We start from the raw sequence: 27,730 nt of genomic DNA on the forward strand, positions 1-27,730 counted from the left end.
TGCAATCATTTAAATAGATTAGAATACCTGACTTCTCAGGCTTTAGTGGCCAATGTATGCTTGTGGAAAATGGGTGATTAGGCTTTGAGCTTTGGGTTTTCTACAGGATGACAATATTATCTTAGACATAACACTTAGGACCAAAATTTTCGTAATAAATTTCATCCAAATAGACCCATGTAACATACCACTAAAGGTGCATGATAAGTTACTCTTGCTTTTACAAAAATCCTTATCAAATTTTAAAAGAATAATGCCACATCTAGTTTTGCCCATAACTGTTCTTTCTAGTAATAAAACTAAATAAATGGTCTACTTCTCTATCAACTCCTCACAGTGACAGGTTGGCAAAAGAATTGTAAGCTTTTTTGGAGTCTTTTGCCATTCTGTTCAGAAGAGTTCGTGCTTCTGAAAAGGTTGTTTTTCTGTGCCGGTTCTGCAGAAAGGTTGATTCAACACTAAAAACCTTAAGACAGAACATGTTTTTTATAAAATATTGAAAAGACACTTTTACTGAAGAAAAGGTTTATGAAAAAGAATGTATATCATGCCAGGTTGTGGTCTAGTTTGAATTCTATTGCTGCCTGGCCACCAAGATATCTGACAGCATTAGAAACTTTTTTCAGGAGTTGGGGTTCCCTTTGGGAATACTCTCTGAAGGTTTTCAACATATTCTTATTCATTCCATTTAGTAGTTAATTTTTGAAAAGATGCAGCTGTGCTATTGTACACAAAAAAGAAAAGCTAATAATAGATAAACATGGACTGGGCCAATTTCATTCCTGTTGTAACACAGTTAATTTGTTATGGACATAAATGGACAAATTCTTTCCCCTCTTGAATGAGAGTAAACTGAACAGTAAACGTGATCGTAATCTAAAGATGATATCACTGTCTCCTTCTGTGTAGTTGAATGAAAGAAGAAGTATCATCATTGGCAGCAAATTTTACAGGAAAAATATTTTTCTTTGTAGATTACAGTGGAATCCAGACACTGCTTTGCATGAGGGACACATTGTCTCAACACAGGAGCTGGCTGTACTCTTGCAACCTGTTTTTACCCAGAATTCCAAAAACCTAGTCTTGCTTGTTCAAGATACGGTATGTAACATTATTTCCTTTTATCTTACCAATGTTGAGTGCAAATCTGTATGTAAATGAGATGGCGTGGTTCTTTCTCACCAATCTAATCTCTTTCTTTTTCAGCTAAGCGTAGATGATTTCACATATTACAGTGAACCCTATGGTAACAAGAAGCCATTTCAAAATGTTCAGGCAAGCATTTTTCTCTTTTATTTCTTTATATGGAGTATTTGAAATTAAAAATGATGTAAGATGCAAAGAGACAATAATTGGCTGAATAAAACTGAATTGTAAGTTTTCCTATTTAACTTATTTATTGAGACTATTTGGTTAAAGCAGATGGATTAAAGTAAATCAATTGAGTTTGCAGAAATATCTTTTGTAGCTATTTTATTTCTGAAAATCAAGTTCTCCGAATTAATCTTAACTGTCAAATTTTTTTCTGAGCTGAAATTTTATTTTGTAAAAAACAATATAAACTCCCATAATGGCAACCTGAAATACTGTTTTGAAGCCACAGTAAGAAAAGTAGTTATAGGAGTCAATTGTTTATTCTGAATTTTCAAAATTTAAAACCCATTTTATTTTTATGCAAAGTGAAGCTGTCTTAACCCATGCAGACAGCTAACAGTTTCATATTTGAATATAGTTAACATGTACCTACAAACTGAATTGCTTTAATCTACATGAGAAAAAGTTGTGCTACTTCAGTAATCTGAAATAAACTGCAGGCACAGAAATTAAGACCGAGTCCTCCTGAGCCACCGAGCGACTTCAACTTCCGTTCTTGTCTTCCTTATTGAGGAGGTTTATAGATTTTGTGCACAGCATCTCTGCTTATACTGATGTGACAATTTACTGAACTGTTGAAAAAAAGAAGTGTTCACACAGGGAAGTCATAAATGCAGTCCTGTAGAGAGCGCTGGATGACCAGAGCTATTAGTAATATAGTTAGTGCCAGAGCACATGAGGAAGTGCAAATTTCTAAGCACCACACAGCAAGCTGTATGTGTAATTAAATACACAAATATCCACATATCACCTGTCTTTGCATCTATGCTCTAAGAATCTTCCTTGTGTCACTAATGCTGGAGAGCTCTTCATCTTGTTGCCATCCGAAAGTGTTTTAACACTGATGCTGGAACAAAAGCAACAATTCAGAGTACGTAAATGGCTTGCATTGAGGGAAGAATGGGAGTAATATTCATACATACTGTAAGGATCAGTGGTTGCATCCACAGACAGATATATTGATACTTCTCTGATATGGCCTTTCTCCGTTGGATTTAAAATCTATGCAAGGTTGCGTCTGGAGCAAATTTTCTTCCTGCTTCCATGACTGCAAAGCTGGTTTGATTTTATAATTCAGGAGCTGTGTGAAATGTATACATCACTGCTGCAAGCTCCTGGTGATACAGTCATCCTATTTAAGTAGGCCCCTGTATGCTTAAGAGGAGAGATATTAAAGTATTTAAAACTTTACATCTTTTGCTTTGTAACTGGGACTCTATCAGCAATTTAGAGCTTATAGCCAAAGACTAGAAGTGAGTCCAGGGACTGATGGATCTAAAAATTTGGAGTGGTATACTGAATAGATTGAAGTCCTCTGGAGAGCTACTAAGGAGGTCTTCAGATAAAGGATCACATATAACTAAGTCTGTGGTCTGTGTCTGGCAGAGCAAAGATTTGAACCAAGGTTTTCAACAAATAAATGTCAGTAACAGGAAGTTTATTTGCTTTCTGGTCTTGCCTCTGCTCCCACTCTGTCTTGGAGCTGAAAACCTTTTTCTGATTACAGTTTCTTCAAAACTGAAAAGTTTCTTTTGGGAAAGTGATAACCTTAACTCCACCACTTCCTAGTTTGGATGTATTGGATTTGACAATCTTAATACTTTTCTAGCATAGTTTTGTGGGGGTGAGGTGCTATAACATAGACGAGAGGGAATGGGATGTATAAACTAAATATTTCTTTTTCATTTAGGTGCACATATGGAGAATTTTGACAATATCTATATGCATAGATTCATAGCTTTTAGTGCCAGAAAGGCTCTTTCTAATCATCCAGTTTCATCTTCAGTGTAACAGAGGCCTCAGAAATTTGCTCAGTTGCTCTCACATCAATTCCATTCCACTTCAGTCACTTTGTGAAAGAAATCCCTTCTTAACCATGGTATGAAAGACTCTATAGTAATATTCACAGAATACAGGACAGACTGAAGGTCAGGTCTGAATTTTCTCACTGGGGAAATTAAAATCTTTGATGTTGCATAATCACAATTTTTTATACCTTCACACTCTTTATTATACAAGTGATTCATTAAGCTATAATAGATGTTCCATGTCACTCAAGTAGCCTCCTTTTGAACTTCAGCAATGCAAATTTATTCACAGACTTAAACTGAAGATCTCATTTACTATGTATATGTGCATGTAGCAGCATGTGTACTACAAGAAGAAAGTGTTATTTGCTAAAGAGTTATAGGCTTGTAAACCACAGAGACATTTGCAGATATTAGATTTGTTCAGCTACATTAGCAGCTGTTTGAGTTTTTGGGATCAATGGTTGTGTATGTAATAAAAGAATTCTATTTCCAGTTATTACAAAAAGAGATCTTATAGGTAATTCATTTACCTTAAACATTCAAAGAACATTTTAATTAAATAATAAAACACAAAGATTAGCATTTGGGGATTTTTTCTGTCAAGCAGTCACCTATCCTACAAACTACTGTTCTTTAATATTAGCTTTCACTTTCCCCAGCTAAGACTCATTTCTTTAAAACTGCAGTGTATGGTAATGTACTCCAATTAGTTGCTAACTATGCAGTAACATAATTATTATTATAAGTCAGAACTTTTTGCTAGTCCTATGTGGTATCGTTCTGGCCATCTACTATTCTAGACATTAGAGATGCATACATATTGTATGATAACTTGCAAAATTGAATTTGCCACACCAGGACTAGACATGATATGAAAAATCATCAATCACATCATCATGTTGGTAGTAAACCATGTTCATTTCTTAATCAGCTGGCTAAAGAGCATTGTATAATCTGATTTTGATAGGAAGTTGCTTAACAGGAATATGTTCTACTGATAAAAACATGATGATATTGCTGTTTCCACATTAGAACTGCACACTATTTAGGCTACTCATTTTGTCTGTCCATCTAAGACCACACATTTTGATAACTTAGGTAATTTTCTGTATCCTGTTTTTTTTTTATCTTAACGATATCTGTAATTATAGTAAAACTCAAGTAGCACAGCACTTTCCTTTGATTCCTCTTTTTCATTATAAACGGAGTCAGGAAACCTACTATTGGGTAGTCTTCAGAGATAAGTCCTGTGAAGTTTGCTGAAGTAGTTTAAGAAGTTTCACTTGTCCAGTAGAAAACATATTTCTGTCTTACAGAATTTACTCCTGGCGGTGTATTTGTATGACTCAGCTAGTCTAATGCAGAGTGGTGGATAAGACAAAGATGTACATTCCCTTCTGCCAGCAATCTGTGGCAGACAGGGCCTGGTGAACAAAAGTGTTTGTTTTTTCCTGAAATGTTACATGAAAAAAGAATCACAGGAGAAAATATTCAAGGCCTCTGCATCTATCATGATAAACCCCGAAATAAATGTAAGAGTATATATCAGCATATTTATGTATGAATCAAATATGAAGTTTGGTGCCTTTTTGTAAAATATCTTTGGCTAGGAGAATAGTAAATTTAAGGAAGTAAGTAACAATTATGATGATATTAAGAGAGATACAATAATAAGAACTGAAGGACAGCCATACTAGGTCAAACCAAATGCAGATTGAAGCTCCTGCTTTTAACAGCGGCCTTTAGTGGGTGCTCGAGGAAGAATACTAGAACATGGTAAACACATAAATATCCAGCTTCTAATGAATTGCAGCTCAAAGATATCATGAGACAAAGGTAATTGATAGTGTCTTTGCATTTAATAACCCTTGATAAATTTTCTTCCATGAATCTGTCCACTCACTTTTTGAACCTGTTTCACAGTTGAACTACATGCTGCGTGAAGAATTTCCTCCTTATGTTTGTTCGAAACCTTTCATCTGGGTTGTTTTGATACCTCCTTCATCTAGTACTAGAAAATACAATGACTGGTCTTTCCCTCCTCTCCTTTGCTGTGCCATTCATGGTTTTATATTTCCATCATATCCTCACTCAGTGGTCATTTTTTCTAGGTTAAAGAGTCCTATTAAGTATCCTGTGATACAGAAGCCCTACTTTAGTTTTAATTGTCTTTGTTTGCTCTTCTTTGTATCTCTTTTAGTTTTATTGTAGTATTTTTGAGGAATAGGGGGATGGAGAACTGCATACTAGTCAAGATGTAAGTGTACCATAGATTCATTCAGTGACATAATGGTGCTTTCTGTTTTGACCAACACTTTCAAAGAGCTGTTGCTGCTTTTTAAAATTTTATTCCTGAAGGGTAACACTCAGGTCTGAGTCCATTATTATGTACATAAAATTACTGTTGGTTTTCCCCCATTCTCTGCTTAAGCCAATTTACATTAAATCTTATCAGTTGCTTTGTCTCCCAAGAGGCTGGACCAAAAGGTGCTTCTGCAATTCTTCAGTCAGCCCTTGTCTTTACTATATCAAATAATTCAGTGAAATCAGCAGACTTCATCAGTTCAGTATTTATGCCCTTTTGCCAGGTTATTTATGAACATATTGAACAGAACAGACCTCAGTGCACATCTCTGTGAGATTCCACTAATGACCTTTCTCTGTTTTGATAACTGATACTTATTTCTATCCATTCCTTGCTATCCTTTTACCTATTTATTTATCTACATGAAGATCTCCTCTCTCACACTAAAGCAGCTTAATTTCTTTAAGAATCTTTGCTAAAAGTCTCTGTGAATGCCTTTTGTGAACCCAAGTACTCTATTAGCTAAAGCTCCCTGGTACACATTCCCGTTTACTCCTTCAGAGAATTCCAGCAGAATTGTGAGGCATAACTTCCTTTTCCAAAAGCCATGTCAGCTCTTTTCCAGTATAACTCTACTTCACTGTTATATTCAGTGCTTTATTCTTCAGAATATCTTCTCCCATTCTTGAGCTTCAGGTTTACTTTTCTGTGGTTCCTCAGATCTCTTTGGAACCCTTAAAAAAAGCTGGAATCATATTTGTCACCATAGAGGTATGGAAGCTTGTTCACCAATACTTTCCGTGGCTGAAATACATTTTATCTGCTAAAGTACACCAAACTAATTTCCATTAAAATGATAATATGTATGTTTATGCATACATCTAGGAATCACAGATAAAATTTAGAAGTCTGTAAGATTAATAGTGATTGGAAAGTAAAAATGCAACAGTGATAATTTCTGTGCGGTTATCATTGTGAGTTGAAACAGATGTGCTTCCAAGTCAGTTTGAATAGATTTGCATTTTGTAGATGACACCTAATGATCAATGTTGTAGAAAATAAATACAATATTTTCATGTTTTAAATGAGATTCTTGTAGGTAAAAGATGAAGATTTAAAAGGTCTCCTTTATATGGAATAACCTGCCTACTTCCATACTTCTGGAACTGCTAAGCTAACAGGATAGCTAACAGGAGTCTTTCTCCCAACTAATATATATATGTATTTTTATTATAAAACCAAATGATAGTTATGATGCCAAGCATAAACTAATTTAGAACAATGACTATGCTTACATGGTCTTTTTAGGTGGATTCATGAGTCGTTAACAAAGACTCTGAATAAACCTAAACTTACTTTGTTTCAGTGTCAAATTGCATAGGTGCCATATGATTCTAGTTAACACAAAATGGAAACCAAAACTGGGGAAATTAGTCCAAACACAGCTTTATCATAATGCAACTGTTTGTGTTCAGAATAACTAGAAATGTGAGCAGTGTCATCTTATACTGACCTTCAGAAAAACCTAAACAGTGCTATATGTAATCAAAGAATTAAGTTTATTGTAACTGCACTCAGGAGAGGTGCTTCCGGGGAATCTAAAAAAGGCAAATGTACTCATAACTAGAGTAATTTGCCCATAGAAATATTATGGATTCTACTGCTAATATAGGAAGTTCTGCTGTCAGTCTATCAGCTCAACAGGAGGATTTCTTTCCCTTTCCCTTTCCCAGATACTGTGTGGTTTTATTTCTTTATGTTTAGCCCTTTAGTAGAATGCAAAATCAGGTGTTTCTCAGCAGTTCTGTTCATTCTTCATTTTCTTTTCAGGATTTTAGTGCTTTGAACATGCAATAGAATTGAAATGCTAAAATATTTCAAGCATCATATAGGTGTTTTAAAGACAAATGCGCAGTCACGAAATGTCAAAAGGCACAAATAAGAGACAAGGGATCAAAATAGGTATGTGATGCAGGTGAGTAGAAATCCAGCTATGCCTGCCCTTCAAATGGAAAACAGTTGAATACCAGTGGTTGAGACAGATGGCAGTGCAGGATTGGTTAGGAGAAGAGATTCAAATTTGAATATTACTCAGTAATGATGCATTTTATCTCTTATGCTACAATAAATGAGTAATCTGCCTAATATATATCCTTGGAAGAACTTGCTACTGCCATTTTGAATGCTACTAGGGAGAGAGGTATTTAAATATCTAAAACAAAATAAAAATAATTGAGTATTGTTCAGGATTTTAGCTCTAAACTCATTTATGCAAAACCAGAATGGAATGTATCATCCTTTTCTTCCGGAAGGTGCTGAAAACACTGCTCAAAGGCTTGTGAACCAGATCAGTGTTTTCTGCTCTGTTTCAATTTCTGCAGTTACATTTTCTATTAGTCTGGCAAATCAGACATTACTACATAATCCTCCCTTATAAGTATCTATAGAAATGTGAAAATAACTGGCCTTTGCCTAGAGTTCCCTCCTTTTGAAATCAATGCTGAGAGAAAATATAAACCACAGGAAAACATGTGAGCAATTAGAAAGAACCAGAAAAGGTCAGAAAGTGGTAGGCAGTCACAGAAAATACAAAAAGGAAAAAGAGTAGGAGGAGAAGAGTGTTAGCAGCACCACAGCACTTGCACCAGTTGGAGAGAGAGAGTCTATAACACATTGGGTATCTGGATGTTAGACCAAGTGACAATTTGACTGAAATGTAGAAATGCAAAAGAGAAGCTAAAAGCTTATAAACTGGGACTCAAAAAATATCTCTAAATGTTCAAATTAAATTTTGAGCAGATTAATTTTGATCATTCTCAAGTCTCCATCTTGCACTTTTCTTCCCTGAGTATTTCAAGTGAATTTTATCATCAAGAAAAATCTTTGAAAAGATGTTTTTCAATTATTCAGGCTTCAATTTTTACGGAATGAGAATGTTTTAAAATTCATTTCACTCAAGTATTTTCATCAGAAACTCAGATATGAGAATTAAAAATAAAGTAATAGTACGGGAATTAAAAATAAAGTGATAGTGATGCTTGATTATATGAACCAGTTCGGCCTGAATTTTGCAATTTGTATTTTGAGTGGAAGGACAGGAAGTACATAAAATACATAAAATACATTAAGGTTATGTCTGGAGGCTTTGCAGATCCTAAAACAGGTGGTATTCTTTAATTAATAGTTACAAATTAGACACTTATCTGTACTGTGACCTGCACTACTAGGATATGTACAAAGGCAGGGTATTTATTATACTCTGTAGTGCATTGAGCTGGTGGAACTTGTGCTGTCCTATACTGATCCTTTTGATGATCTTTGCTTCTGGAAGCTATTCATAACCTGTTTTTTCCCTTTCTCTCCATCATCTCCAGTGCCTTCTCCACCTTCTCCTTTCTCAGCTTGAGAACTTAAGCTGCCTCTCCTCTTCCATCACATGTGTTGAAAGGGCAGTATGAATTTGATGTCACTTAGTGCCTTAAGCTTGCCCCCAAACAGTGCATGAATAAGAGCCATACCAGGTGCCACTTCACTGCCCCTTTCCAGGAGCAGTGGTCAGCGTTATGCTAGTGTGAACTCACTTAATGTTTACCATGGTGGTTCTTCACCTTAAATATTAAATTAAGCATATAGAAAAAAAAGGTTTGTGTTTAATTATTAAGCAACTAAATAAGCTGTCCATAAATTTATTACAGGAAATTCTTCAGTCATCTCCTTCATCTTTAGTTTTGCCTGCTGTTGACTGCAGGGCTATCCGTTATCTTTTGGGCTTTCTTCAGGAGTCAGCAGATTGGAAGTTAACAAACATAACTAATCTTGATGTCTCTCAACTAGAAGTGAATACATCTAAACCAAACTTATTTGTGGTACAACTACAACCGTTTATCAGGTAGGAATTTGTCATAATTAAAACTGACCCAAATATATGCAAGATTTTTAAAGCTTTTTGAAAATATCGGTAATACTCAAGAAATTTAAATATCAAAATGGAAGTTTACAGGGTCAGTAAAGTTATTGTTCTTGTAAATGTGCATTCAGTGCTTTTTTATGTTCTCTTATGAGCTTAGCAGGTATAATAGCTGAATTGTGTTGAGAAAGTCAATCAAACATTCCTCTTTTGCCTGCCTCATTATATGAAAACAAAGGGACAAGTAATAAAATTAAATGGCAAAACACTTATAGCAGAAAAGCTGAATTACTTTATGCAACACATGATTAACCTGCAGAATGAATTGCCAGAAGGCATTCCAGGAATCAAAAAACTGTCACGATAAATAAGCAGACAAACAAATATACAAACAAACTAGAAGTTAATGTCAATAATGGAACTATTTTCAGCACACTAGAAGGAAGAGGAAGGCTATAATTCTTCATGCATCCAAACCTATGACAACCATTATCTAATGGAGGTAGAGAGAGACTATTCCTTCAGGTGACTATTGGTGTTTGTTACTTCTAGGGCTTTCACAGCTCTGTGGACTATCTGGTACAGAACACTCTTAGACACTGGATATAGGTTACTGACCTAATCTGGAATGGCAGCTATTGTTATCATTTCAACAGAAAGCTGTGCAGTTCCTATGCATTTGTGCTGAGTAAAAGTGATGGCAATGGTATATTTAGGAAATATTGGGTGTGGATATGTTGAGTCCCTCTGCCTATCTTATGCTGCTCTTCTCTCTTCCTAAACTGTTACCTGGGCATTGGTGCATGTTAGTATATGGTCCATGTGTAAATGGACCTTAAGAAAATACAATTGTAGCTATCATGTCACTGCACAAACGATACCCACACTTGATACCCATTCGAAGGAGCTCAAGCACAAATGTTAGACCAGGGGAAGAAGGAGGCACCAAATGCAAGGAAGGCTGGGAAAGGGATAGCCAAAATAATACCAACAATCTGGCTTCTCTGCAGCTAACAAAGTTTGATGTTTTTGAGGAATCAGCTGAAGATGTGGTTGTTGTTGCTAATTTCTAACTGAATTTGCAGAAGTAAAAGCTTATGAATAGAAAAGAGAATGGTGGAGCAACTTTGTAATCTGGCACTGGAAGTGACACCTTTATTAGTCCATATCTGTGTACACTTGTGGGTAACATTGTTCTTCTCTGTAAAAGATTTTTAATTATCTTTCTCTCACTCTCTTTGTAGTAACTTAAATGATGTTTCCACCCTGGAAGCAATTGCTGAAAATGGTAAGCAATGTGATCAAGATATTACTAACATTTCATGAATTAAGTCTGTGTTTTTGCTTGAACAGATTGTATTCTCTAGAGTTTCCCAGGTTTTACTGTAATATTAGCACTACTATTTAAAGGCTTTCTTTTTTCCCATCTTTAGCATTTATAAGTAGTCAATTAGCATACTGCTTAACTGAATGATTGATTCAAAATCCACTGAACGGGAGACAGCTCTGTATCAGACATGATTTGTAATTATAATCCACGGCTGCTTCAGTGATGGGCCTTTATGCAGACCCTGAGATCCTTCCAATTCAGAATATGAACCCTACATCTCAGAGCAGTTTGGACTGCCTCCTTGGATCTTTCCTTTGCAAAATCTTCTGGAGATGTCAGCCTTATCTGGTAGTTCTGAGGTCTTAGTCTCAGAACAGAGACCAAGTGATTGAATGACTAGGAAATGGTTTTCTAATCTTTGTAAAATAATGCCAATGACTTTCCCAGCCTTTGATTTTAGAATTGTTTATTGGTTTTGCAGGTATTATATACAGCTCATTAAGGATGAATCTCTCTATACAATTCTTTAATAAACCTTTTCTTACCTAGTATCTGTCTGAAAAAGAGTTAATATACACTGAGAGACATCTGATATTTTTGTAGGGCTTTTCCTTACTACACTAAATTAGAGACCATGTTATAAAGTCTGCAAATCACTGTAATGGTAGTTTCAGTGACACACATTGTGCAGTAGTTAAGGCAGATAATTAAGCAGTTTTCCCTTTCTGTCCCCAGCAACTATTAGATACAAAATAAGCTTGACTGCTCTAAACATGAGCTGCTTCTTTAACGGGCATTTGTCTATTTGTCATCAGCTGTACAAACTCAAGCAGAAGTTAATGAGGGAACTGTGGGATGATGGAAGAACAGGCTGTACCAACTTTCTAGTTAGTGTGAACTAGCTGTTATCAGGAAAGATATGTGTGGATCTGGGAAGACATGCCACTTTGTATGGCTAAGTGCAAAATTTTGACTTAGTATTCTGAGTCTCAGCTGTGCTCTAGAAAAGCGGAAATGTGGGCAAAATCCTCACCTTCTGGTACTTTTGCCAAAGCAGCCACTGAATGCATTGCTGAATAAATCCTGGAAATATCATCAGCAGGAGGTTTTAATTCAGATGAAAGTTACTGAGCCCCTGTTCCTTAAAATTATCCCACTGTGCAGCTGATGGGACAGAATCCCAGAAAAATCTTTCCAAATATAGTAGTAGAGGGTCCCAAACACAGCTTTCAAATCATGTATTCTGGTCTTTATCAGATCCATGTTCTGTTAGCAGCATTACCACAGTCATTTGCCAAATATTGGTATCAGGATACCGTTCAAGGTCATAACTGCTTGCAAAGTCGTTAGTTGTTGGTATTTGTTATGGAGTGACTGCTGTTACATCCTATCTGGATAAGCAACAAAAAAAATATCATTTGTCACATACCTGTAACATGACGAGTGGATTGTTAGCCCATAAATATTGCTTGTAATTTTTTTTACAGTATCAACAGTAAAACCACAGAAAAACACTTCAGACCTGTATGAGGCTGCCTAGCAGTTCACAAAGCATTTTATGTTTGCCACTGCAAATTCTTTGTTTTTCACTGTAGAGGGTTTAAAATCTGATGTAATAAAATGCTGGAGAAATCTTTCCTGCTATTTTACTCTCTACAGATAGCAAACTGTAAGATGAAACAAATGGGTCCAGATTCTGCCCCAAAGAAAAGTGCTGTTCTGAGCTGTCTAGAAACTGGAGTAAGACAGGTTTTCTAAGCACATTATTAAAATGAGACAACCTATGAAATCCAAATTGGACTTCAGAATCCAAACCTGTTCAAGATTCAAGGGAGTCAGGCTTATTTCCAGTCTCTCCCTCCCTGTATCTATGGATAGACATGCATGAGGTAATTTGTATAAAACCATTACTACAAAGATTCACCTCTACTTTCTCTTTTTTGTAGTAACAAGCTTTTGGGGGAGCAGCTCCTCCCTTTCTTAGCCTTCATACAGAGAATACTCTTTTGTCTTCTTTTACCTCTCTTTGTTCTTCATGTTTCTGTTCAGCATTTTTTCTTTTTTTCTTTTGCATGAGATTTTTTGCCAGTTTTCTTAAATGTTTCTCTTCTCAGGAGAAGGTTTACATTCTGTCATGTTGGTCTTACCTGCTGAATTCAGCATACCTCAAAATCAATGCCAAAGCTGCCTATGACTCCATTTGCATAACATGAAGCTCTTTTAATTGCTTTTGCATATATTCCTCTTTTCCCTCCGATTCTCAATCTGATCATCCTCTTTCTCTTCTCCTGTCCCGTATTCTTCCCCTTCTCATGTTGCTCTTTTCTGTTCTTTCTCTCTTGTTTGTAGTTTATACTCTTCCTTTCTCTTGACTTTTCTCCTTCCAGAACATTTCTTCTCAGTTTCTTTCTTCCACCCCTTCCATTCATGTATAAAATCACACAAAGAAATTATGATAGATTAGAAATTAATAATAGCACTAATTCTGCAGTTCCCTGGTGAAGTTCAAGGGATGTGTCTGCAGTAAGTGACAAAGGTTTAATCCTTCCATGAGGACACAGAAGCAGGGAATTATGCTAACCAGATGGAGTCATTCTGGATAAACTTTTTATATTCATAGATTTACATAGCGTTTCCTTGATTCATCATATCTAAGATAAAACCTGCATTAGGATCACTCTAAAGTTATTCTAATGTCAAAATTACCATCTGAAGATGCCTCTCTGCAACAGAGAGGGTCTGAGATAACTGATGTTCTCATGTAGGCATGTCATTTAGGTGCTTTAAGACAGGGCGGACAAATCTAGGCCCTTCGCCTCAAAGAACTTGCAAATACTTCATAAGCAATGTGGACTACATGGCTTGGGGGAGTTTTAGTCACAGGTAAATGAAGATCTATATCAACTTCATGGTCATAAACATGCTTGCAGAAGCTTCTCTGAATGAATGCATTGCCTCTAGGATGTTCTGAAAGGCAATAGCTATAATTTTACTGGTAACTTTTTTTTTTAAAAAAATGATATAGTTACACATAACTCATTATTGAAGTGAAATGGAAATAATGTGTGATTTCAGAATACAATCAGTTGTTTCAATGAAAGGAAAAACAAAGAAAACCTGTGCATTTACCTATGTAGTATTATTCCTTCTGCAAATTTTAACTGAGGCTCCTGATATTTTTAAAAATAAGTTGCTCTCTGTGCACATGGAACATAAAATTTACATTATGTAAATCTTTAGACCCTTAATCTCAAAATAATTACACTAGTAATGCATAAGCAATTGTTTTCTGAGCAAGTCTGTTTCTCATAGCGGACACTTTTAATAATCATTTTTTTAAAGTGAACTTTACATAGCTGTGATTCTTGACTAAAATGAGGAGAACAATTTGGTAAAAATCCTTCAGAAAAAAAAATACTTGCACTTTCGCAAAAATTAAGCATTTTTCTTAGTCAGGAGACCATAATTACTATAAGTGTAACAGGTTAAAAAGAGTAATAAAATAAGGTCTGCTACTAATACAAGAGAATGAAATACAATTGTTGTAAAATATACCCTTGAAATCTGAACAGCCTGTTTGTCTGGGTTATAAAATACCCATTCATTAGAATGTTTTGTGGATGAGAAGTGGAAAGACACCGATAAAGCAAATGTTAGTCTGCTGGCTTATTTCTTTATCAGTCGCAATGACAATACTAATAATCATTCTTGATTCACAACTATTATGCTGCTTAGCATAAGTGCATCTTAACAGTTCTGCATACAGTTTGAAAACATTTATGAATTATAAGTATTTGTCATAACTACCTGTGGTTGGAGAACTAAAAGAGAATCTTCTGTGGACAGTTCTTTGGACCGTATTGAAAATTCTAGTAAAAGTCTGGCAAGAGAAAAGGGTTGGAAACTCAGGCATTTTCTGTAGCTCTTCTAAATAAAAAAGCCAGGCTGGAACCCTTCACTTCTGGACTTGACTTTTCCTTCATTTTTCAGAAATATTCCAGCATAGTTTTACTTTGACCTCCATTGTAGTCAATAGCAACATTTTCCATATCCTGTTGAGGGTACAGAATCAGGCTTTACCTGTCTTTACCTGTCTCTACCAGTCTTTTGAGTTTTGTTTCTCAGTGATCATTTGTTCTGTGTACTTTGTAATTCACGAACTAATGCTACTTCAGCATTATTATTTATTAACTAGTCACTTGACAAACAGTATATGCCTGCTGCTCTTATCTGTTCATTGATTTCTCCTGCTCCTGCTTTTAATTTCAAAAAGTTCAATCTTTTAGGTATTTTTCTACTGTACTTACTTGTTGGCTTCAAAATCACCCTTTATCTGAACTGCTGTAATGTGTTTGCTTTGTGTGATTGGAACTGTGAATTTTTCAAGACACTGAACATGTCTTAGCCTCTTTGTAGAAGCTGTCATATAGATAGTAGCAGCACCTAAATTGTATAAGTAAACTAAATAAGCTTAAACATCTAGCTTGTTACATCCAACAACCGTAGGATTTTATTTTTCTCAACTGGCAGGGCCTAGTAAATTATACAAGTTTCTCTTTATAGATAAAATAATTGGAAGACTGATCATGGGTCTACAGGAACAAGAGATTCATTTTTCAGTAATTTATACTGCAGTGAGACCTTCAAGGGTGAGTAATCCTCAGTGCCTAGAACTGTCAAATTTTTGGTGTCTAACAACTTAATATTTACTGAGAATGCTGTCCATGATTTTCAAGATTACACAACCAAGCAATCTTTATTATATGAGGTTTTGACCAGAAACGATGGCTTGAATTTTCATGTGCAATAGCTGTGTAACATAACAGTTGAAGTCTAACGGTCTAAGAGACTGTGAATCTGCTACATCTGTAGAACTTTAGAACTTATTAAATAAGATAATTTTTCGATTTTTTTTTCCATTTAACTCTAATGGTTGTATAATATGTTCTATGTGGAGACTTGGGTGACTTATCAGGCTTTTCTCAGTGTAGTTGATTCATGTCTAGACCAGGCCAGTGAAGAGTGAGTGTTGTTAATTAACTGGAAGCTTAATTTAATTGATGGTTTCATTCCTTTTAGTCAATGTTTAGTATTTACCAAAATTCATGAAACCCCAAATTCATAATTTGAATGTTCATAATTTTGGAACCCAAAATTCATAACTTGCACCCTTGCTGATAGTTAGAACACTGTTTATAGATGACATCAAATCATGTTGGCAGTAAGTAGCAATAGGAAAAAGTTATTTATGCAGAATTATCTGTTTTGTATGAGATATTGGTTGTAATCAAGCAATATTTATATTATAATGCAATTAAATGGAAAACAGTCATGCCTTGAGGAAAACAGAATGCAGCTCCTGCTGAAGAGAGTCATAGAAGGGACGGACTTATATCCTAAAAAGCAGTGACTTTGAAAGGAACTTATCCCTTCTAGTGGATGACACATCTGAGCTCCCAAGATGATGCTTCATTTAATTTGAGTTTTGGATTCAAACTCAGAATAATGCCAACTGAGAGTACAAAAATCGTAATTTCCTAGTCTTAGGCAACAGGAAAATCACTAATGGAATTCTTTGTTTAGTATGAGCGTGAGCACTGCAGACAGGATCTTGAAAAGATAGATGGATTTCAGGAGGGGAACATTAAGAACAATTCAAGGCCTGGAAAACCTACTTTAAAAGGGTATGGAGTGAAACCTATTTAGCTTATCCAAAAGAAGAGTAAGAGTCAACTTGACTTCTGTTTATAAGTTTTCTTTAAAAGAAAAATGGATAGCGCCCTCAAAGGTGTTCTGTGTTCAGTCAGAATTGATCTGGCTTTTTGCAGGGAAGTAGAATCTTGAACCTATGGCTATCCATCAAAGATATCAGAATGGCCCTTTCAGACCCTAGGCAAAAGGCTGGTTTTACTGAAGGAAAACAAGAACTTTCTTCGATAATCTACCTTACGAATCTTATTTCCAGAGATCGGTTTTCAAGATAAGAGTTAGAGTACAAAGCCAGAGTGTAAGGAAGCTCAAATTGCTATTCTCAGTGCTGTATATCTCTTGTGGTAAAGGAGAGGACTTGAGTCTCCAGGAGTTCTGACCTGCTTTTCTCATAAATATGCCATTAATTTTTTATGAAGGTCCAAAAAAAAAAAAAAGTTATTGCAGGTCTTTACTGTTTGAAATCAAAGGGAGATGGCCATTCTCAGTTGCAAATATGCATTTGGAACAATCAGAATGAAAAATATTTTTAATTAATGAAAGAATTGGAGTCAAGAGCAGGAATTTTTCGAGTAATTTTAAAAGTCTGTTGAATTTTAAAATTCATATATATTTCAAAAGGCTTTTTAAATTGAAGTAAGTTAGTTTGAGAAACCAGAACACTTTTAAATAATTAAAGCAATTTATTTTAAAATATTCTGCATTTTAAAAACTAATCTATTTTAAACTTTTCTTAATTCTGTAAATTCAAGCCTGTACAAAACCATTGAGGGTTTTTTTTTCACAATAATGTTAAGTTATTGAAGCATATTTAAGGTTATCTGCTTCTGTACAGAGCTAGGACAGGCAAAATGAAAACTACCTTTGAGGGCTGATCTGCCTGTACATTTGCATATAACCTCTTCTCAGTATGTATTGCATATCTTTCCCTGTGCTTGAACTACTGAAGATGTGAACTGTTTTGTAACCATAAGCTAAAGGACAGATTCCTTCTGCTTAAGCTCTAAAGACTGTATTCTGTGATCTAGGAGTTACAGGGTCACTCCTCAGTGATAACCAAGAAGATCATTATATATGGGAAATAAAGACTTTGATTATATGGGAAAAGATTTTACATTACTCAGCACATTTGAAGCTACTCAGTATAAAGGATTTGCATTTACTAAGTGGCTTTTTCCCACTGATGAAGGAAGTGAGCTTTAAACGTGACACTTTTTCAAAAAAGGACAGCTCCTTCTGATCAGGTAAATTCATCTTATGCAATGAAGCTCCCAAACACTAGAGCTAAGAGGTTATTTCTCTCTGGATAGCTCTGCCTTCTTGCTGATGGACAGTTAACGGCTTCACAGCATCTTGTTATATCCATTCATCTTTCTGTTGTCTCAAAGAACGAAAAAGAACTGGGAGAAATGCATATATTGAACACAATTTCAGACTGGAATTTTCCTCACAGAAAGTGAATTAATGGGATAGTGCAAGTCTGCACTATCTCCACTCCAGTCTCCATGTGCAGTGCAAGATGGAGATTCAGGCTAGTTCCTGTTCCGTTCCAGTGTCAGGATTTGAAGTTGGTAGACAGAATATTAAGATCCTGAAACAGAGGATGTTTGCTGACACGAACCAGTTGATGATTCTTCAGGATGCTGCATTCTGTCATAGAAGAGCTGCCTTCCTCCAACAATGCAACTGCCAGTTCTTATGAATCTTTGCCTTTGTGGTCTGGCTGAGTTGCTCTGACACTGAGAGTGTGGTATGTGTCAGCTAATTTTGGATATCTGAAATATAAACGTCTGCATCTGAAGTCATCAACTAAGTCTTTCCTTACAAACAATGGAGAGAAATAGATGTTTTTAGGGTGTGATTCCTCTGACCTATTTTGTAGTTGCCTGCTTCAGGATGAGATAAAACTCAACCTTTGTAATCTGATTTCTCTCTGAAAACTGTAAAGGCAGTCCACATGCTTAGTTCAGCTCTCTACATATAGTCAGGCAACTCTCACTCAACATTTCTCATCTTCCTGTTTATTAAAATCTTGAGGAAGTTCTTTATTCCTCCCAAGACTTGAGGAATCTCTTACCAAGATCTTTCTACTCCTTGGAACTCATTTGATAGCTTTTTTCTTTAGGAGAATCAAAACATTCTACAGTCCTTGTTTCACTCTTGCATCTGGAAGTAGTTTTCCTTCCAGAGGGAATATTTGCTGTCTTTCTCAGTCCCCTTGGAGACTGGGACCCTGGGGATGAAGGAGTGCTTCTCAGCCCTAATGAGCAAGACAAGTACAGGCATTAACCCAAGCTACCATGCCCTGCTGCCTGCTGTCTGAGCAGTGTCTTCTCGTGTTCTGAAACTGCCAAAGCCTTGTAGGGATGGCGGATGTGAAGAACGAGGATTCAGTTTAACCAGACGATGTTATGCGAGTCTACTCTGCTGTTTGTCACTAGACAGATCTCACATTAGTTGCTGGGGAAATAACTTCTGTGTTCTCTGGTGAATGTTTACAAGCTCCTCATGCCACTTTCGTAAATGGGCTATGATCAGTTTCAGCTAACATTGAGTTCTCAGGAATATATGAATTTTTGTGTTCCTGGAGACTGTGATCAAAGTCACCCCTCCTACCTGAGCATGGGGCTAGTTAGTTTTGATTTGTGGTTGTAATGCATAATTTCACCTGTGTTGTTGTAAGACTGCATCATAAGTCTCCCCTTGGAGAGGTTAAAAAGGTTGTAGTGACTGAAAGATAGACATACCTTGAATCAATCATAAATCTCTTTGTGTTCCCCATGCTTCAGGTTCTCCTAGTGTCCCTGTCACATTTTTACAAGTTTGCTCCTCAAACTTCTCCAAGGCAGTTTTACAGTTGGTGTCTTTTCGTGGTTTAGCTGAATGCTATTAAAATCATCATATAGAAAAACCACATATTGCCAAAAAGAGATTTCTGGCCACCTCCCAGTTGATACACATTTTTCTGACTCCACTTTTTACAGATGTGTTGTGAAGTGCTGTTTAAACCTTCTCCTCTGCCTGCACATTTCCAGATAATTTCAACTACACAGGGTTTTTGACTGCTTAATTCTTCATTTTGCAAGCTGCCTACTTCAGGTAGCTTCTTTTGGACCTTTTTGTTGAATCTTTGGTCCCACTCAGAGCCCAGCATCCTGAATTATATGAACTTCTGATTAAGGGGATGTTTTTAACTGTTTAAGATAATTAGACATTATAATTGGAATGTTCCTATGACTCAAATGTTAGCAAAATGATTATAATGCCATTTGCTAGAGTTGGGGTTTTAGGGTGGATGTTCTCAGGCATCCCTGAGTATAGGAATTTCCGTATTAATTTACTCTTGTATTCTTCACATTTGAAGGAGCAATTATAGTTTGACATAGTAGGCATCAGTGCTTCCAAACTACAAGAATAAACCATTGGAATTGCTCATCCTTTCATCTTCTCCCTTCAGCTTAGAGAATTCCATTATAATAAAAAATAAATTTTAACTTGTAGGTAAGGAATATGCACTTAATTATTTCCCAGCTAACTTAGGTTTTTCTACTGATTAGAGCTAGAGTCATTCTAAATAAATACAAAAGAACTGCTTGAGGCTGGTTGAAGCCAGTTGCATGTCACTCCAGAGGGAAAAAGAATGAACATAACAGTCAAATTACCTTGGAAATTGAATGTTCAGGAGGTGAGAAATGCTCGCTAGCAATTCTCTATGATTCACTCCATGTATTAGTGTGGAATTCAGGGAAATAACTGCAAGCTAATGTTTTACCTTTCACCCTAGACTTTGCACTACTCTTTTCCAGACATAGACATTAAGATTCACTTATCTTAAACATTTTGGTAAGTTTATCGTTTGCTTTGTATTTATGTTTTCTATGTGCTTATTGACTTCCCTGGGAATTGGAGGGAAAAAGAGAACTAAACTATTTATTTTTATTTGGTTAGAACAATTTTTTTAAATTTTCAGTTGCTCTCATAGATGGAGCATCTTTGTTTAGTGTTCCATATAAACCAAATTGGAGAGTTATAAGAGAGTTTAAAACTAAAGACCAGGAAAGCTGACAGGGTGGTGGAGGTGAGAAGAAATTCAGGTGAAAGTGATATGTTCATAAAAGCTCTGTCTTAGAAAAAAAAGAAGAGACATAAACTGATAAAATGCAGATATAAAAACTGCAAAGAATATTCTTAAATATACATTTATATGTAGACAGACATCATAAAAAGAAGCAGTCAGATCAAAACTAAGGTATAAACCTAAAAATAAGATAGAATATATGGAATGCCTAACTGTAAATAAGGATATTGATATAACAGGCATGTTAAAAACTTTCTGGAAGGAAAATGCCAGAATAAAAATTATATAAGAATGACGGAATAGCTCAGTAAAGGAGGGCTGCTGTATCTTAAAGGTAATTTGGATTCAGGATGAGAAAGATAGCTATTCAAGGAATTACCAGAGAGTCTTGGAAGACTGAGACTGTATGGAGCAGCCAAGTGATCTGACTTTAGCCTGAAGATGCCATAGACATGTACTTGTGATTTAGTGAATTATCCTGTAAATTCTATTATGTTGACTGACTTAACTGACCAAAAAGGTAGCCTAAACACAACTAGACAAGAAGACACCTGTATTGCAGACATCTAAAGTTTAGTCAAGAGAATTCTACTTACATGTCTAAATAGAAAAAGGTTTGCATTACACTGTATTCACAAATGAAATAGTGACTGCTCTCTGAAATGCTAAAGGAGGCAAGAGGCTGCAAAGAAAACAAGCGTAGTAATTCTTGGACAGGGACTTCATAAATGTCATGGCAGATTATCCTCCAGAGGTTATGTTTTGAGATTCTAAGTGAATGAGTGTTGGAACAGCTTCTCAGAAATCCTACAAGAGAAGCAACTTTAAGTCCTGAGCAGTGTCCAGGACCTGTTCAAGATCGAGGTCAGTACTCATTCTGTAGTAGTGAACACTGGGTACTTAATCATAAAGGAAGGAAGAAGTCCAGTATATCCACCATAGAAACATTTGATTTTTGAAAAGAATTATACAGAATACCAAGCCTGTAGAAAGGAAATTAAAATCATCAGCTAAAAGAGTAAAATGTTTGTAGACAGAGTAGAAACCTTTTAAAGAGAATATATTAAAAGCTCAAACTATATGTAAATCTGTTTTTGAAAGACCACTTCTTCACTCCCACCCATAAGGAAACCTCCCAGGCTCTTGCATGATAAACAACAGAGTGAAAGTGGTGAGGTTAATAGAAGTAAAAAAGACATGCTTCAAAAAATCAAAGTCCTGTACGCATAAAGAAAATGAAAAGGAATATAAATTCTTGCAAGTTAAGTGCAAAATCACAAGGCAGACTAAAGAGATTCTGAGGAATAAGATGCAAAAGACATAAAAAATAATGAAAAAACACATTAGACAGAAAGTCTTTTACAGAGCGTTGGACCTAATCAAAAAGAGCTCAGAAAAATATGTGACAACACAAAACCAAATGAGTCTGTGCACTGATGATCTCTGTGGTGGAACATAGAGAAGTTTTCATGCCAATTACTTTTTTAGTAATCATCAAGCTTCAAAAACTTTTGCTGTTACTGAGATGATAGTAGAAGACATTTCAGAACAAATCAATAAAATGAATAGTAACCTATCACCAAGAACACATAATTTTCACCTAAGAGTTTTAAAGAAAATAAAATAAGAAACTGTAAAACTATCAATTTTCATGATTTATAATGTATAACTTATAAATTATTTATATATATATACACATATATGTAAATATTTTATACATTAATTTGGCCTTAATCCCAGAGGAGTAATAGGTGGCGAGTGTGACAAAAGGTTTGAAAAGAGGTCGCATATTTCTGGAGAAATACAACCAGGCAGCCATACTGGCCAAATTGGTTGAAACCAAAGTAGAAAAAATGTAGATAGATACAGAAAATATAACATAGCTTCAGTGTACTTTGAGCTGACAGACAGTGTTCTTTTTTATAACAGAGAGTCATAAAATATGTGAGTAAAAATTTTCATGTTGCTACAGTCCGATTAAGTTTTTTAAGGTTTTGACCGCATACCTTACTAAAGGCTACTAACGAAATTAATTTTCTCATTGGGTAAGAGGTCGAGTTATTTTTGTGCATAAATAAAAAAATTAAAGATGAGAAACACAGGATAAAAATAAAGGATCAATGTTTACAGTGCAATGTAATTACTAGTGAAATTCCATGGGAACTTATGTTGATACATGTGCTGTTCAGCACAATCATTAGTAGTATGGAAAAGGGGCTGAAGTCTAAAGGTGCTATAGTTTGTTGAATACTGACAAGTCAGAGAGACAGCTCACAACACTGAGTTACTGGGTGATAAAAAGGCAGATGAAATTCAACATAATAGAAAGCAACACACATGAGGAAAACCTTAAATATGCATATTACATTGTGATGAGTGGCTGTTACTTCTCAGAAAAGAGATTATGGTGTGACTGTGGGTAGATTTCTTGGAACATCACAGCACTCCAGAGCAGGATGAATAGAAGCAAAATGTTACTAATTATTTGGCAAGGAAAAGGGCAAAACCAAAAGCTTCAGTTATTTCATTATGTAAGTCCTCAGTGACTGCAAGCCTGCAGCTGGAGTACTGTGTGCGATTCTGGCCACCCCATCTGCAAAGGCATACAGTAGAACAACAGGATGTAAGAGGGAAATAATAAATAAAGTGATAAATAAAAACTCCAGTAGCATGGACAGGCTAAACGGCAAATAATTATTCACTCTTTCTGGCTGCTGTTCACTATTATGACCAGGACATAACACAGGAATCCAAGAGCACCAAATTCCTTGAAACAAACAAAATTAACTATTTTTTGCTTTACACAGTTTTGGATGATAAAAGTACATGGACTTCACTGATTTGTAAACTAATGGAAGAAAGATCTATCAGAGGCTATTATGTAGGTTCATTTGAATACAATGTTCAGCTCCAAAGGTCTGTAAGCCAAAGATTACAGGAATGAAAGGGGGTATTGATTTTATTTGCCCTTTTCTAATTTTTATTCTGCTAGTCACTGTCAATAGCAGTGACAGTGAGCTAGATGGACCTTTGATCTGACATGGTTTCACTAGTCTTATGTCTTAATTTGGCAGTGGAAGGTTGGGATATTGGCATAGCATTTCTCTGTGATAGGAATGTAAATGGTAATATGTAACTTTTTTAACTAAAGGCCATGAGCCAGAAGAGGCAGCCAACAGACTAAAGTAAAGGAAGCTTATGGACTTTCCTCTTCATTGTTGCTTATCAAGTTGCTGTAGACTTGCAGCTTTTGAAATATGAAAATAATGGCCACATTGAATAGCTGTAGATAAATCACTGTTCTTTTGGCAGTCAGGATACCCATAATAAAAAACGGCTGGTCAGCTGGAAATCAGGTAGGTGGTGCCCCAAACCTGGTCCAATTTTCCTGATTTTCAGTGTAATGAAATGGATTGGATTTTTCAAGATCCCTGTGAGTAAGTATCCATAAGTTGCTTCTGGGAACTCCAAATCCCTTGCTGCCTAAGAGGTGGATGCCTGTTCCTGTTTTGGAGAAACAAGGGGTTAGAGATAGGAAACGATCTCACCCATGCAGAGGGGCACAGCATACATGTTTCCTTCCCATCCTAGGGATGAAGTGCAAAGATCTCTGTACTCTGGTTAGACAGCTCATGCATGTGGTCAGAACAGCCTCACCCTAAGCATCTACCTGCAGTACTTTCTTGTCTTTTTTTTTCATTTTATGAATTAAATAAACAAAGCTGGAAAAAGATCCCTCTGGTACAACCACAAGGTTGCCCCATGGACTGGCAAAAGCATTTAAATCCTGCACCATTTGATTTCTAGTTCAATCTCTGTCATCTGTGCTAAAGGAATAGCTATGAGAAGAACAAAGACACACTTTACCACCATATGATGTAAAAATTGGCCAGTCATCAGTAAAATACAGATTCTTTATGCGTATTTATGATTCTGGGAAGTGTATGCGTGATCTAAGGGTTAGAGGCAGTATAATGAACACCTAAGTTTTAGTGCATCCATTCTGTAACACAGTTAAGACCAATTAGAAGAGATCTGGATTATGTCATTTTAGTTTCAGCTGCTATTCTATATTCTAGCTTTATTTTTATTTTAGAAAATAATGCAGTCATTTTATGTAGTCAGAAATTTTTTATTTTAAAAATTCAATGTTTTCTGGTAGGAAGACATTTTGTTGGGCAGTTCTAGATCTATCCTATTTGTGCATGTAATAGTTGTGCTTTTCTCTACTTTCTGTTATCCTTTCTGAGATTCACTGAAGTGTTAGACCCCTATTCAAAGCCATCAGCTAATGAATTGCTGACATATGCAGCAGGAAAGAGGTGCCATTGTTATTCATACATTGCTACTGTGCGTATGCAGCCATTACATTCATAAATACAGCATACATGCCTCTAAAATTAGAATAGAGGACGATAATCTTTGGTGTAATTTTCAAGCATTTTTATAGATTTTAACAGAGAAATACGTCCTTGTTGTAGTGATGGGTAGTTCTACTGAAATGTTCTCTCTAAAAGTTAGCATTATTAAATACTACAGGGTTTTCCATAAAAATCTAATAACCTGCACTTGCATGCAAGCTATTCACAATTTTTTGTAAGGATTGCACCCTAGAGCTTCAACAGACAAAGCTAAGAACAAGGCCAGGGTGCTATTATAGTGTTGACAGATTGTTATTGAAGTGCTTGCATATTAAAATGCAGATTCTTGTTCTTCTCAAGGACCACATTACCCCATCCCTTGTAGCTGACAAGTTTAAATTGTATAGGATTTCAGTCAGCAAATATATGGTATCTTTCATCATTTTGACTTAGAAAGTTGTCCAACTAGAAAATCAGCTGATTACAGAAACTTGTGGAGCTAGTATCTTTTGGGGAAATTAGCCCTGCACAGGCAGATCCCTTAACTCAGAGCAGTGCAATGCTGTACAGTCACCTGAGTTAGCATCAGCCAAACTACTGCAGAACCAGAGGCAATAGAGAGAGGGCTCCACAACTTGCCAGGTGGGTCCCCAGATTATTAGCCCTTTTGAGAGCCTGGGATGCTGCAAGAGAAGAGGCAAATTAGCCCAGTACCAGGTTGGCAAGACTCTATGCCTTCTGGGATCCAGCCTACTATCACGGTACTGTATTGATTCACGTAGACTTACAAGCTGCCTTGAACTAGCATGGGAATTTCTAATGTGGGGTTGTAGTGTGACATATATCCTTAGTGTCACTGGTAGACACACCCTCAGTAAATATGGCAAGAAACCCATCCTTTTCCTGACAAAATGTCACAGGTCTCTTATGTAATTTGTTTGAATCATTGCTGGAAAATCCAGACTTACAAGTTAAACTATAAGGTGGTGCCTGACATCAGATTTGATATTACACGCCATATTTTGTCCTTGTTTTGTCCTCATCATCTTACAAAAGCCTCAATGTTTACCATTTTAATGCAGCATTGCAGCTGTAGTTTTCCTGTGTGTAGGTTTTCTGTTTTAACCCAAATGATTGACTTCACAGATAAATATTTAATAAGTCATAAATTTAAACAGCATCAGTATGCATTTTAGTGCACTAGAGTATGTAAGTTAAACCTCGAGTATTCTAGCACCTAGATATTTCTGCCTCTGGCACTTTCAGCCAAATCGCTGGCAATATCCTGTAGGATAAGGAGGATTGCTTGCCTTTTGATTGAGCAGAACTCTTGCAAGGTGAATCTTAAATTCCACTTTCCCTCCTTACAGTTGAAAACTCCTTCCTTCTCCCCAATATATGCTTTCTTTGTGACCCTCTCAATCTTCCTTGCTATTGTGCCAAAATTTTTGTCATGGCATGTGCTACCAGCAGGAGCAATTGCATGTGGTAGAATCCACCCCCAAGTCAGGCTTGCCCATTACCTGGAGAGAGAAGCTTGCCTATGGGGTAAGAACAGCAATCAGACCCACAGGTGTGCTAAAATAAATCTGGTCTTTGTTTTCTAATCCCTCTCACCTGATAAGGTTCAGATTTCCAAAGTTTAATGTCAAAGTATCATGACACAGGAGAGGAAGCAAATTACAAAAATGAGATTGATGACATTGACGAAGATGTGTCTGAAAGGGTTAACTAAGCTTCAGTGTAAACATTGCTATTTTGATACAAACCTGGAAGGGGAAAAATGTTTACCAAGAAGAAAAAAACAGTGGTAGTGTCCTTCCAAAAGGTATTTGCTGTTAGTTCTAAGATTGTCTAGACTTTCTGATGTTTTCATTTATATATATATACATTCTAGCTTACATACACTACTGTCATAAGAATTAAGCAGACTACTGAGTGCAACAAAGCACAGTAGAAGACTTTTTTTTAATTGAAAAAAAAATGCTTGTTTTAATTAACCTTCCCTATCCAGGAAATCCAGTTTGCCAGTATTATTTGCCTTTGCCTTGTGATTCATCAGGCTAGAAAGATAGAGCCAAATTCCCCTCACAAGTTCCTTTAGTGTAAGTTCTGTCTTTCTGTTTTCCCTGAAAGGGTTGTCAGAAATGGAGATACTGAAACCAAAGAATGGCATTGTCTCATTGAACACTATTTTTATGGAGAGAATCTGACCAGTGGGTTCTGAATAACATACTAGCAGACCACCATTTACTACAGAAAGACCCAAGGAACTGTAAGAATGATATGTAAATTTTTAAAGTTCAGAATTACTTTCCTTAAATTATGAATGTACTAAATTTTAAGTGTAACATGTAATACTGCCCGTCCCTTCTTTCTTCAAGTTAAAAAGAATTGAGAGGAAGGCCCTCCAGTTTTGCAGATTAGTCCCCCAAAGTGCTGGAGGATTAAAATATTAAAGAGGGGAAGAGGGATTTTTATAGATTCAGAATTTTAGTTCTCCAGTGACTAGTTTGCATCTGGGACAAACAGCACTGGCAAGTCTTCCAGCACTGTGAGTAATACGTTTTGGACCTGGCCTGTATATGCCTGTTTTGTAACCCACCAGACCCCTATTTAACCTCAGCTCACCATCACTACATATCTGTTTTTTCTTATTGCAGCAAAGGTTCCTCATCCTTTTTCATGTCTCCTATGGCAACTTGGATTCTACATAAAGACATAAGGAAGTGGGGAAAACAGCCAGTTGGAGTGGGTATTTCCCTTAGCAATCTAAAAATGATGTAAAATATGTAAAGCTTCCTTATCATCATGGCAGAATTGTCTGAAACAGGGCCCAAAATCTAATGATAAAA

At 36.1% G+C, this 27,730-nt stretch overlaps 1 protein-coding gene and 1 long non-coding RNA gene across 2 annotated transcripts in view; both read left to right on the forward strand.

Moving 5' to 3' along the window:
• Window positions 1-27,730, forward strand: part of LOC112990943 (V-type proton ATPase subunit S1) — a 53,372-nt gene that overhangs the window by 5,691 nt on the left and 19,951 nt on the right. Inside the window, exons 2-6 of the mRNA XM_026113049.2 lie at window positions 975-1,101; window positions 1,207-1,275; window positions 9,186-9,379; window positions 10,642-10,685; window positions 15,291-15,376. Coding sequence (XP_025968834.1) covers window positions 975-1,101; window positions 1,207-1,275; window positions 9,186-9,379; window positions 10,642-10,685; window positions 15,291-15,376 — 520 coding nt within the window. The remainder of the gene's footprint in view (window positions 1-974; window positions 1,102-1,206; window positions 1,276-9,185; window positions 9,380-10,641; window positions 10,686-15,290; window positions 15,377-27,730) is intronic.
• On the forward strand, window positions 20,011-27,232 carry LOC135327529 (uncharacterized). Its single transcript, XR_010387797.1, has 3 exons — window positions 20,011-20,121; window positions 20,221-20,279; window positions 27,012-27,232. It is a non-coding gene; the product is annotated as an uncharacterized LOC135327529 (long non-coding RNA).

This window comes from Dromaius novaehollandiae, chromosome 1 (genome assembly GCF_036370855.1).
Source record: "Dromaius novaehollandiae isolate bDroNov1 chromosome 1, bDroNov1.hap1, whole genome shotgun sequence".
In the NCBI taxonomy this organism is placed as follows: domain Eukaryota; kingdom Metazoa; phylum Chordata; class Aves; order Casuariiformes; family Dromaiidae; genus Dromaius; species Dromaius novaehollandiae.